At 42.2% G+C, this 13,180-nt stretch overlaps 1 protein-coding gene across 1 annotated transcript in view; it reads left to right on the top strand.

The window, feature by feature from the left end:
• The window catches only part of si:ch211-236l14.4 (SITS-binding protein), a 78,395-nt gene that overhangs the window by 41,886 nt on the left and 23,329 nt on the right, over window positions 1-13,180 (top strand). Inside the window, exon 3 of the mRNA XM_048607230.1 lies at window positions 3,122-3,272. Within this exon, the coding sequence (XP_048463187.1) occupies window positions 3,122-3,272 (151 nt within the window). The remainder of the gene's footprint in view (window positions 1-3,121; window positions 3,273-13,180) is intronic.

Raw genomic sequence — 13,180 nt, forward strand, 5'->3', positions numbered from 1 at the left:
CCTTCTGCTCCTCTGATGCTGCTTGGCCTGCTGTGTTTATCCAGCTCTACACCTTGTTATCTCATCCCCTATTCCAGTCATTTGGTTTGTCTCCAGCACTGCCATATTTTGAATTTTCTGTAATTATCTCTCTGCCTCATTTAATCAGATTGTAGGCCATCCCTTCGCTTGTTATTCAGCTTGTTGACAATCCTCCACCATCACCCTTTGCCTTCAATTTGCAAGCCAATGTTGGATCCAATTTGCCTTGGATATCCCTCCGAAGTCTGTTTGTGTCATCCTCACAATTTCCCTTCCCACCTACCTATGGTGTTAGCCATAATCTTGGCCAATGTGCATTCACTTTCCTCAACCAAGCTATTTATATATTTTGTAAATAATTGTAGCCCCGGCAATGATCCCTGTGGTATTCCACTAGTTACAGGTTACCATTCCTGAAGATGCTCCTCTTATCCCAACTCTGACCTCTGTTGGTAATCCAATCCTCTATCCATGCTAATATATTACCCCAATACAATGGGCTCTTATCTTACTAAGTAGCCTAACATACACTTACTTATCAAATACCTTCTAAAAGTCCAAATATATGACATGCATTACTTCCCATCAATCTATCCTGGTTATTACCGCTTCAAAGAGTTCCAGTATATTTGTTAGCCAAAATTTCCCCTTCATGAAGCCATGCTGATTCTGCTTGATCATATTGTGTATTTTTAAATGTTCTGCTATTATATCCTTTATAATAGACTCTAACATTTTCTAAATAACAGGCATTAAGCTAACTTGGCCTATAGTTAACCATGTTTTGTCTCCTTCCCTTTTTAAAAAAATAAGTAAGGGTGTCCCTTGATTAACTTGTCAGTATTTAATATTTACAAGAGTATTTTGAACTTCTTCTTAGCCACTGAACTATTCTCATTATTTACTTATGACCAGTGGTATATCACAGGTGCTAGGACCCTTGTTATTTTGTTATGTACATTAACAACTTGGATGTGAAAGTAGATAGTATAATTAGTTTGCAGACAACACAAAATTGCTGGTTTTGTTGATAGTGAGGAGGATGGACTGACTACAGTCTGATGTTGATCAATGGTAAACTGGCAGAGCAATGGCAGATGGAATTTAATCCTGCTAAGTGTGAGGTGATGTATTTTGGGAGGTCTAATAAGGGAAGGATTTACACAATGAATGGTAGGTCTCTAGAGAGTACTGAGGAACAAAGGGACCTTGGTGTACAAGCCCATAGATCATGAAGGTATCAGCCAGGTAGACAGGATGGTGAAGAAGGTATATGATATGCTTGCTTTCATTAGCCAGGGTGTAGAATATAGGAGCAAGGAAGTCTTGTTACAACTTGATAAAACATTGGTTAGGCCACAGATGGAATATTGTGTGCAGCTCCGGTCACTACACTGTTGGACGGACGTGATTGCACTCGAGATTGTACAAGAGAAGATTTACCAGGATGTTGCCTGGAAAGTCTCAGTTATGAGGACAGGTTGGACTTGTTTTTCTTGGAGCAGTGGAGGCTGGGGGGAGAAATTATGAGAGGCATAGACAGGGTAAATTGTGAGAATCTTTCCTCCATGTCAGATGGCATAAGGTTAAGGTGAGGAGTAACAAAAACAAAGTTGCTGGAAAAGCTCAGCAGGTCTGGCAGCATCTGTGAAGGAAAAAACAGAGTTAGCATTTCTGGTCCGGTGACCCTTCCTCAGACCCTTCTGAGGAAGGGTCACCAGACCTGAAACATTAACTCTGTGCTCCCTGAGAGGGTGGTGGAGGCAGGTACTCTTGCAACATTTAAGAAGCATCTGGATGAGCACTTAAAATGCCAGGGCATTGTAGGCTATGGACCAAATGCAAATGTGATTATTGTAGTTTGGTGTTTGTTGGTCAGCATAGACATAGTGGGCCAAAGGGCTTGTATGACTCTAAATAGACAGGTTAAGCAAATAGAGAAAGGCTTTAGAAAGAACGGAGGGATTTGAGAGTCCTTGTCCATAGATACATCAGATCAAGCATTCAAGTTCAGCAGGCAACAAGGAAGGCAAATGAAATGTTGTTCTTTTATTTCAAAGGGAGTGGAGTACACAAGTAATGTTGCTGAAACACTACATGGCGCTATTCAGACGCAGCTGGATCCCTTATTAAAGAAAGATATACTGATATTAGAGGCAGTCCAAAGAAGGTTCACTAGGCTGATACTAGGTATGAAGGGACTGTTTTATGAGGAGAGGTGAGTAGTTTGGGCCTCAACTCATTGGAAGTTAGAAGAATGAGAAGTGACCTTATTGAGATATAGAAGATTCTTAGTGGATTTGACAGGGTAGATGAGGGTAAGGTATTTTCCCCTTGAGGGAGACTCTAGGAGCAGAGTGTATAATGTCAGAATCTGTGGAATTTATTACTGTGGAGGGCTGCCGAGGCTGGGTCATTAAGTATATTCAAAGCTGAGATAAACAGATTTTCAATTAGTGCGGGAATCAAGGATTATGGGGAAAAAGCAGGAAAGTGGAGTTGAGGATTATCAGACTGGCGGTGATCTCATTGAATGGTGGAGAATACTCATTGACCTGAATGGCTGACTTCTACTTCTCCAGTTTATGGGAGGATGCACTGATTAGTGACTGAAAAGGGCTGATGACAGCATGCGCACTACATGAACTGTGAACTAAGAGACAGGGTTTTGGGGTGAAGGGTTGACTTTCAGATTGCAGGGCAGGATTGCAGTGATGTTCCCTTACGATCAGCACTGGGACCACTGCTGTTTATGCTACATATTAATGATGTGAAGATGCTCTCCCTGACTTCCCTCACTGTTCCTGACTCCCCCACTTCCGCTCTCTCTCACTCGCCCCACGGCTCTTCCTCACTCCTCCCACTCCCTTCCCCAACCCACTCTCTTTTCTACCCTGCACTCTCTCTTCCCCGCCCCTCCCGCTGTTAAGTGAGGAAGAGAAATGTGGGGGCTAACTGGGTGTTAGGGAGAAAGTAGATGCTGATTTTGGAGTGATCTCTCTTTGTTTCCAGTCCTCTCTTTCCCTGTTGCCCTCACTGCTGATGAGGTGTTTTTATATATTTTTGATGGTGAATGTTTCTTTGCTCCTCCTGACTGCAGGTTTCCATTCTGGAGATTACAGAAAGCTGCTGATATCGTTCCAAAACTCGAGCACAACCTCAGATCATTGTCCAACAAACTGAAGCAGCATCAGCTGGGAGACGGCGTCCTCGATCTCACTGAGCAACACACACAGCTACTGTTTGCAGAGGTATGAGAGTGTTCCCAGCAGATCCAGGCCCCGGGTGAGCTTCCCAAGCTCATTCAAGCTTTGTTCATTCCAGACAGGATAGCCCAAATCGTTTAGTTCAGCTAAGGAGGGGTGAACTGGTTCCTCTTCGTTATTCATCCACCCCTCAATTGGTCATTACAAGTTTAATTTACAAAGGATCCCTCTCTTTTGGATCCTTTTTTCACAGACTTGAGTTGAATCATTTTTAATAGGAATCAATTAAACCAGACTTCTTGAATTCTCAGAACGGTGAATTTATAAATGACTAAATATTAGAAGAAATAAAAAACAAAGTTAAAAGATATACAGTTCAATCTCTAAGTCCTTTGTGAAGAGGAGATGGAAGAGTGTTTCTGATGATAGTGGTTTTTACCAGTAACCTTGGCATTAGTAGTTGCACCATTGATTTCAAGATTCTCAGCTTTGCATGTCAATTGAAAATCTTTGTCTTGGTTCTTTCCGACAGTGGCTGGCTGCTGGCACTTAGAGTGAGTGGTTGTCCTTTTCCTTTCTTTATCTGCATTGCAAAGCTGTTTAATGGCTGTCTTCAAAACTATGAACGTAACAACAGACTTGGATATTAGGGCACAAACATATGCAGACCTTAGGTTAAAAACTCACATTTAACCCCTGACCCTGTATATTCCTGAAAAGGAAAAATGGAGATTTGTCTCACTCAAATGACTGTCTTTTCTCCCGTCATTTTTGCACTCACATGCTCATGGGAGATTAAATTTCAGTTTGTAGTGCATCTCTTTTAAATTCATCCCTTTGAAACTTCCTTGACACTGTTGTCTGTTTTTGGACACATTGTTTATGTATTAAAAACACTTTACCCAAGTGATCTTGTCAGTGAGATAGACATAGGGACACAGAATTTGCATTCAACTTGATTTTATTCACAAAATATTCCTTAATAAAACACCATGTGAGCATTTCCCAAATTCCCACAGTACTTACTCTCCATCTAGCTCCAACTGTCTGAGAAAGGATATTACCTGCAGCAATCCCTGTGTTTGAGCTGGGCCATTGGAATCTCATTCCTCTCTGACATAGGGCTGGTTTTCTTCCATGAAGGTAGGGCTCACTGGTCAGGGCAGATCTTCTCCTGGGTCATATTGGGTTGCCGAATGCTCTTGCTGTGAGTCTTCATGTGGCTTCCACATGTGTGGTTTTATCTCCCTCAGCCCAGACCTTCCAGAATGTTCTGTGGCCTTTGGCCAATGGAGTCGTGACTAGGGCTTAAAGCATCCAGTGGAGTGGTGTCAGCACCCTTCACTGTTGCCATGCTGAGGAGGTGTAAAGTGCATTGGCTGGAAGTTAAGATGCCAGAAAGTCTGTTCAATACTTCTTCAATACACAACCCTTGGGCTGTTTGTAACTGGTTCACCTCGAACCTTTGTGACATCTTTAACCTTGGTTTCCACTGTTCTCTGTAGCCAATAGCTGCTGGCTGCTATTTAATTTAGTTTGGCAACATTTCTGTCAGACCTGATTTCTCCACTGAGGGTCAACTTAGAATGTCCAATTTTGGGCCCATGGTCATTTGACCACAGTCTCTCCTGTTGATCATTAAAGCATCCATTGGAAATGGAATCACAGGCTCAGACCACAGTCTCGTGTAGGCATGTAGCAAGTCTCATATGGATAGCCTAACTCCCTGAGTATCTGGGTTCCCCATTGTACGCGGACACTAGTACTCTATAAAATAAATCTCTTCCTTACGCACATCAATAATCTTAACACGGACAATGTAGAAACAACTGAATATATAAATTGAGAATTAGCCAGTATTTACAATCACTAGCTCACCATCATTGGCGTTTGATAAAGTTCAAACTGCACAACAATTTACATCATCCTTTCACGACAGAGTCCAAATGAATTAATTTCTTGGTTTCAGCTGGAAGAGCATAGATTAGTTTCTGGATGAGTTCCTCCTTCTAGCAGATGAATTTCACAGGATTAAGTGATAGATCAAAGTAAACAGGATGAACAACACAGCAAGGTGTAATAGGACACGTACACAGGGTGTCTCTGCATGTTTGAGCACCACTCCCAGAAGTCATCCCACCAATTAGTCACTTTGGTTTCCCTGATACCCTTTTGAATTTGCTCTGTCTGCTGAATAACAGTAACAGCAACTTTATGCGCATTTGCCAATTTTATTTGGACCTGCTGTAATTTTTCTGTTCAGGTTTCAATACCAGTGTATTTCTTCCAATAATCTGCTAAAGTTAGTCAGAGTTCATCATTGACATTGACAAAGTTCTGACTCCTGCTGTGGATATCTGTGAAGTCAATTAGGCCTAGCCTGGCTGGGATGTGTGGCCTAATACAAACGGTAATTTTGGATATTACATGTGAAGATACTGTATGATAGTGTTTTCGGGAAGTTGTGATGCAGTATTCTCCCTTGCCCTATACGTTACCCTGGTGATGTAAGTGTTCAGGCTCCGGATCTCCAACAGTACAACTTAGAATGGCATTTGTGTGTAAACCACATGAGGCATGTTCATTTGAAAATACAGGGTAGGTGCCCACAACTTCTTTTGTCTACTGACATTAATCCAGAGTGGTACATGCGAGCCTTCCCTCTTTCTCAACAGCAGAGGAAAGGGTGCTGTCATATTCTAACCCTGATTCCCCTTCGGATAATGTTGACATTTTGTCTTTTTCCATTTCTGTCACCAACACAATCCCTTAACTCTGACAATTGTGATTTTTGTCCCTTCATGACTGTGAACATTGTGGCATTGATAAATCACTTGATTTTGATCTTGCACCGGTACCACATACCACAGTCCATCTTTGAGAACAAGACATTAGTACTTAACCTCTCCTCATACTTGCTATTCGAGGTGGGGATTGTTCAGTCCTGTATTTGCTTTAACTCGACGTCACTGCTCTTAGCCTGGACCAGATTCTTGGTCTGGCTCACAGCTTTTTGTTCTAGAATGGGGGCTGCCATGGATCTCCTTCATGGACTCATTGCTTAGCCAATTTATTTTCCCAGTTGGGGAAGTTTGGTGGTGGGTCCAATTTTAATTCATGGCTTTGGGCAGTTTGGAGAATATGTTATCCTTAGGTTGCCGGTTCATTTCTGGCTGAAAGGAGTTCCCACCTTCCTTGGGGTGGCACAGTGGCTCAGTGGTTAGCACTGCTGCCCCACAGCGCCGTGGACCCGGGTTCGATTCTGTCTGTGGGCGACTGTCTGTGTAGAGTTTGCACATTCTCCGTGTCTGCGTGGGTTTCCTCTGGGTACTCCGGTTTCCTCCCACAGTCCAAAGACGTGCAGGCTAGGTGGATTGGCCGTGCTAAATTGCCCATAATGTTCAGGGATGTGTAGATTAGGGGGATGGGTCTGAGTGGGATGCTCTCAGGGTTGGTGTGGACTTGTTGGGCCAAAGGGACTGTTTCCACACTGTAGGGATTCTACGATCTATGATTCTATGTTTGAGCAGTGGTTCGGTGATGTTTTCCCATCTGCCAAGACAAACCTTCTATCTCCCCACAGTGGTAAGAAGTCAGTCAAGCTATTTTAGACATGCATGCTGCCTGAATGTATGTCTTCTGGGATGTTTTTCAGGATGGCTGACTACATAAGTCTCAGCAGCCAGCTTGGCAGCCTGAGCTCTCATTTTATTGGAGAGCTTCAACATTAACTCTCTTACAGAATTCGCTTCGGTGGTTCTCTGATTGACAGAATTGTTTTGTGGAAGGATCACTTGACCCGAAACCTTAACTCTGACTTCCCCTCACAGATGCTGCCAGACCTGCTGAGCTTTTCCAGCAATTTTTATTTTTGTCTCTGATTGACAGCATCCACAGTTCTTTTAGTTTTTATTTAATTATTCAGTGGTACTGCTCCGTCTGGAGCTTCATGTGACCATCATTGCTAAGTTGTATTGGCTTCTTACAGCTTTATTTTCCCATCTGAATCTCCAGGCCCAGACCCCTCTCCAGGGGTGGGGTGGGGGGGTGGGGAGAAAAACAAAAACAGTAATGCCTAATAATGAGGGTACTGGTCACTTGAAGTTCCAATTTGAGGTATACAAGGTACATTGGGCCAGTATGCATTAATCACAGCTTTTTTTCCAGGCCTCTGTGTCGGGCCTGAGAAAGAAAAGTAGCAAAACATGCAAATGGCACATAATCCATTCTGTACACCTCAAAATGGAGATCTAGTACATTAATTTCCAAGTATTACTCTTTCTGCCCTCCAGGCCTCTCTCTGAGGTTAACCATTTTTGGTTCACCAGCCCTCTAGTGATTTGGAGAAATAACTGGAGTTCCGCACAGCTAGGTTTTAGTAAGAACAAATGAGTGGTGAGGGAAGTGGAATGGTCAGACATTGAGTGCTGACTGGTAGTGACAGACTTGTGGTCTCAACTAACATTTAATGGTGGTTGGGAGGCAGTAACCCCATGCTCCAGGAACAGCTGGACTCAGGATCAACAGAAGGTCAAAGAAAAGCCTCGACTGTAAACACACTGAATGCTGAGGCCAGGGATTTTCACACATCTCTAATCCCTGGAACAGATGTTCTCACTCATTAGCATTTAGTCTGTGCACTGGAGCCTACAAATGGCTGTTTGGAGCCATGAACCAGCTGGGAGCTGACACATACAGCCTCTGGGCTCTTCGCAAGACTGGCTCCCTGCCCAAGTCCGTTCCTGATCAAGGTTTCAAATGGCTTAAGGAATGCTTGGCCTGCTGGCTGATGTAATGGATTCTCTGAATGTTTCCAACGCTGCTTGACTCAATCCCCATCCCCCACCTACCTGTTGTCCTTGATCCAACAGCTCAATGTGCCTCCTCAGCTGAGTCCATGCTTGGAGTGCACAGGGGCCAAGGGCAGGGTATAAGTATGTATGTGGGCCTTTGTCAGTTAGAGAACCAACAGACCTAGGCATCCAGTGGTACAGTCTGCCCCACTGAGTTGGCATGGACTACGCAGGACAGGGCTAGTTGTAGGATAACTTGATTGTCAGAAGTCGAAGCTCACAGCCATTGAAAAACCTTGGGAAGGCAAGGCTATGTGATGATGCACATGTTGAACTACAAATGGCAGAAGTCTGCAGCAATGGCAGTTGAAGGTCAGAGGTCATGTGGTAACCTCTCTCTGCAGTCAGAATTGATAATCCAAAAGGCAGCTAATTATTGAAGTCAGCATTAGGAGCCATGGCCTATTGTTCGAATGACATTTCTGCTTCATTCCTGACAAAAACTGAACCATGCCTTTGTTTCTCATAAGATTCCCAAAATAACTATTCAGCTGTAATTTGATTCTATGATGCACAATGGGTTCGAAGTATCACTCTAGTCGATCATGGTCAAGGATTGAATAACCATTTCTGAAGAAGGGTCTAGGCCCGAAACGTCAGCTTTCCCGCTCCACTGATGCTCCTTGGCCTGCTGTATTCATCCAGCTCTACACCTTGTTATCTCAGAATAACCCTGTGAGTTTGTTTCTTTAAAACAGCAGAACAGTTTCCAAATTAAGAAGTTGACACTACTGCAAAGAAATGATTTGTGTGTGTGCAATTTACAGACTACAGACTAATAGCCAGGCAGAGGCACAACATCGTCCACGCACAGAACAAAGAGTACTTAAAGGTGCATTCTCTTCAAGACAAGATATGCAGACTACGCCCCTCTTTTCCATAAGAAAGTTTAACTATTTATAATAACAAGTGAACCTCTGAGTCTCTCTCTATATTGTCAAGCCAATTTGCTGTTATGTCTAGATCACACGATGGAGGTGCAATTGATTTTCACAGACGAAGGAGCAGCACTCTGAAAGCTTGTGATTTCAAATAAACCTGTTGGACTATAACCTCACGTGGTGTGACTTCTGATTTTTCACAGAGCCAGTGATACTACCTGTTGTTCCTGTTTGTGTTGTTCAGCCTTTCTTTCATGGACTGTGGTTGCTGTCCCAGAACTTGCTTGTCCTGATGCATTAAGGCCCAGTTTTGTTCCAAATTAGCCACTTGCTGATCTTGTTCCACAAGCTGCTTTGAATAGTTCACATCGTCTTAATGTCTACAGTTTTATTTCTTAAAAGCCAGTCTTGAAGCTTCTGTTTTTATACCCTGGGTTCTTCCAATTCTGTCAATGTTTTAGCCTTCTGTTGGCCCAGTATATTTCTTCGTTCATAACCTGTTCTAATAACCAGGTCTTCAGGGACTTTTTTCCCCTTATTGTTTTCTTTGTCCGGACCCCTCCCATATGCTGGTTTAGTGGTTGTTTTGTTTTCTTTGTCCTTCTTGAGCTCTTTCATTAGAGCATCATTGTTAGCATTTATTTCTGAAAGGATTCTCCTGTGAGTGATTTCCAGTTTCCTGTAAAGTGTGCTGTACATCACCAATTTTTGCAGGTCTTGCATTTCCTCCAGCATTCCTTTGAATTCAAGCCAGTGTTCCTGTTAAACCTGATCTATTTTACAAGCAGACTGCTTGAAATCTTCCTTTAAACTGGCAATCTTTTCATTGGATTGATGATACAGAACTTCACTGTTCATCCTGCTTCCTTTCTTTCTCTTTCAGTTCTTTGTTCATCTTTGTGAGCTGAGCAGAATTATCACTTAAAGATTTCATCATTTCAGAAATGGTATTCTCAAGTTTGGATTTAACCTGAGCTAGCTGATCAGCTTTTTTCCTTCCTGAACTTTCATTTGTTTCTCCCTAACAGAAAGCTGAGATTTTAGCTTCACTAAATCAGAAGAAAGTGAACTGTTCCATTGTTTACTAATGTTTCCTGAACAGCCTGCTACAGTTTCTGTTGTGTCTCTGATCTCTGATTGCTTCAATTGTGACTTGTACAAAGTCGCAGCATGCTGATACACCTGTAGTCACTATCCACAGTGTCAACACTGTAAAATATCTACAACATCTAGGTGGATTGATTGTACTTGCTCTCCAGTACTATTGATCCTACACATGATCTGTGAACCGTTGTATCCTGAAAGATGTATATTTATTGGTTTGATCATAAATTTCCATGTCTGTACATACAGGCTTTTGTTTTGGAATTTACAAGGCTAGTATATTGGCAATTGCCTCGTGTCAATCTTAACTAATAATGAACAGTACCAGTTTTCTCAAGATAGATTATTAGAATTTTTGCAAATGCTTTGTATGGTGTGATGACCTTCATATTTTCCACAAAATTGTGTGTAATATGTGTTCAACAATGTTATTGTGGTCGTTGACAAACCGGCATAAGACAATCACTTCATGTACATGCATCTGGTAGGATTCAAGATTGTCTTTATTGTAGTTTAAAGATGCACCTTGTGTTATGGTTACATATATTTTTATCTAAAAATATAATCTAGAAAATGGAATTTTGGACAGCTACGTTACAGTGAATGAACTTGTTTTTACAAGGTGAAGATCAAACCCGGAACTGTGAAATGTTCAATTATTGGTTAGACAATGTCATGTAACTTTTGATGCAGCTGGGTTCGATACTTTTGAGGGATACGCTGACAGCTGGGTGAAAACAAAGTGCCTAACAACAACTCTTGGAGTTAGGTTGCTGTCATTCAGAAAATTAAGAGAAGGAGAGTTGTACTGAGATCTGTAGAAGGCCTGAAAACTAAGACCAGTCTGTCTACTGAGATAACAAGATGTAGAGCTGGATGAACACAGCAGGCCAAGCAGCATCTGCTCCTCAGTCTGTCTACTTCCCTTTGAGAGTGGGAAAACTGCCATTCAACAACCCTGAAAAGAAAAACTTCTAATTCTAATAAAAGCCTAGGTCCAACTGACTGGCTACTGAACTGAGGATTACTGCTATTGATACAATGTGAAACCATTGTCAAAATCCAAAAGAGCTGTGCGAAAAGTACCTCATTTTCTCTCTTTCTCTCTCCCTCCACTCTCTGTTTGTCTGTCTGTCTGTCTCTCTCTCTCTCTCTTCCCACCACCAGCATCCTTGGAGTTTGGACTGTTGATCTTCAGAATTAGTTGTCTTCTCTGTTCAATTTGTAAATGTGATGTGGAGGTGTTGGTGTTGGACTGGGGTGGACAAAGTCAGAAGTCGCACGACACCAGCTTATAGTCCGACAGGTTTATTTGAAACCGCAAACTTTCAAAGTGCTGCTCCTTAGTCAGGTGAAGCGCAAAGGAGACTGAGGGGGAATGACTGAGATGTATAAAATTATAAGGGGCATAGATAGAGTAGACAGGAAGAAACTTTTCCCCTTGATAGAGGAATCAATGATCAGGGGCAGAAGGTTTAGAGGGGATGTGAGGAAAAACGTTTTCACCCAGAGGGTGGTGGGAATCTGGAACTTACTGCCTGTAAGGATGGTAGAGATGGTAGAAACCCTCATAACATTGAAGAAATATTTAGATGTGCACTTGTGATGCTAAGGCATACAAGGCTATTGGCCAAGTGCTGGAGAAAGGTATTAGAACAGTTAGGTAGTTGTTTTTAACTACTGTGGATGTGATGGGCCAAAGGGCCTCTTTCTGTGCTGTTGATCTCTATGACTCTGACTCTGTCTTCGTGATTAAGCTGGTCATTTATACATTTGTGATGATTCATGGAATAGTAGGGCCTGATTTCCAGTGCCGCATCCTTTTGTCTCCAGCATGCTTAACAAACTTGATTGGAAGCTGGAGATTTCCTTGGTGCATGCAGAAAATTACACCTTCCACATTTCTTACTGTGTTTGGCTGTTCTAGTGACTGTATCAACTCTCAGGTTTGGACATAGGACCTGTAAAATATCATTGTTCTAGCAGGATTGCCTCAAACTTAAGTGTATCTTTCCGTAGCTCTTGGACACTACATCTCTGGCAGATCTCTTGAGACAGCTTCTTTGGGTCCACATTGTGATCACTGACTTAGCAATTCTGTTTCCTACCTCCCCATGTGAAAAATCACATAGTGAGCTCTTCCCTATACATCTGCTGATGAAGTGCTCTACAGATTCTGTAGAGTTCTGTATAAATGGCATATGCTGATGAGTAAGCAAGTATAACCTGACTCAGAAATGGTCTTCTAATAAGACCTGTATCTTTTGGGGTCTTCTAGCTCTTCAGTTAATCCAGACATGTGCAAACTGTTGTTTTCATTCCCAATTGCTTAGAGACTTGTTTTTCTGCATCAGACAAAGCTGAATCTAGACATCATGGCTCTGAACAAGTTTTAAACATTTTAGATTTTGTTACCAAAACATTGGCTTTGGCCAAAGAGACTGACGGAATGAATGCTTTCAAGAGTTAGATATAGTTTTTGGATTAAAGGATATGGGGAGAAAGTGCAAACAGCGTACTGAGTTGGATGATCGGCCATGATCGTATTAAATGGCAGAACAGGTTGAAAGGGCCAAATGGTCTCGTCCTGCTCCTATTTTCTTATGTTTCTACAATAGGTGGTCTGCTGTGTCTCAAATTAAACTGGGAACTTCTGTAAACATTCTGACAATATACCTTTAACAATCCCTAGCTTGTTGTTGATCCTGATCACTTGCCTTTTCCACGTGAGTTGAACTGTCCTCTCTCGATAGAGATTTGTCTGCTATCTAGCAAGTTGTGTTTTCAATGCTGTCCAAAGCTGTAATGAGCAGAGATGGCAAGAATTGCCTCATGCACTTTAGCATGATTTAATACTTCGACCATGTGTTTCACCTTTAGATTAACTTGCTGCCTGTTCAAAGTCGAAGGGCTTCACCTACATGATGTTTTCCACCACTGTTCACTGTCATGTCTAATAACCAATCACTCATTCATGATTGATTTACTCCGTAGGTTAGTTGATTTAAAATGGTAAACCAGATTGTAAGATATGTAGAGATAGTAGGAACTGCAGATGCTGGAGAATCCGAGACAACAAGGTGCAGGGCTGGATGAACACAGCAGGCCAAGCAGC

The sequence above is a fragment of the Rhincodon typus genome, chromosome 17 (genome assembly GCF_021869965.1).
Source record: "Rhincodon typus isolate 14 chromosome 17, sRhiTyp1.1, whole genome shotgun sequence".
NCBI lineage: Eukaryota > Metazoa > Chordata > Chondrichthyes > Orectolobiformes > Rhincodontidae > Rhincodon > Rhincodon typus.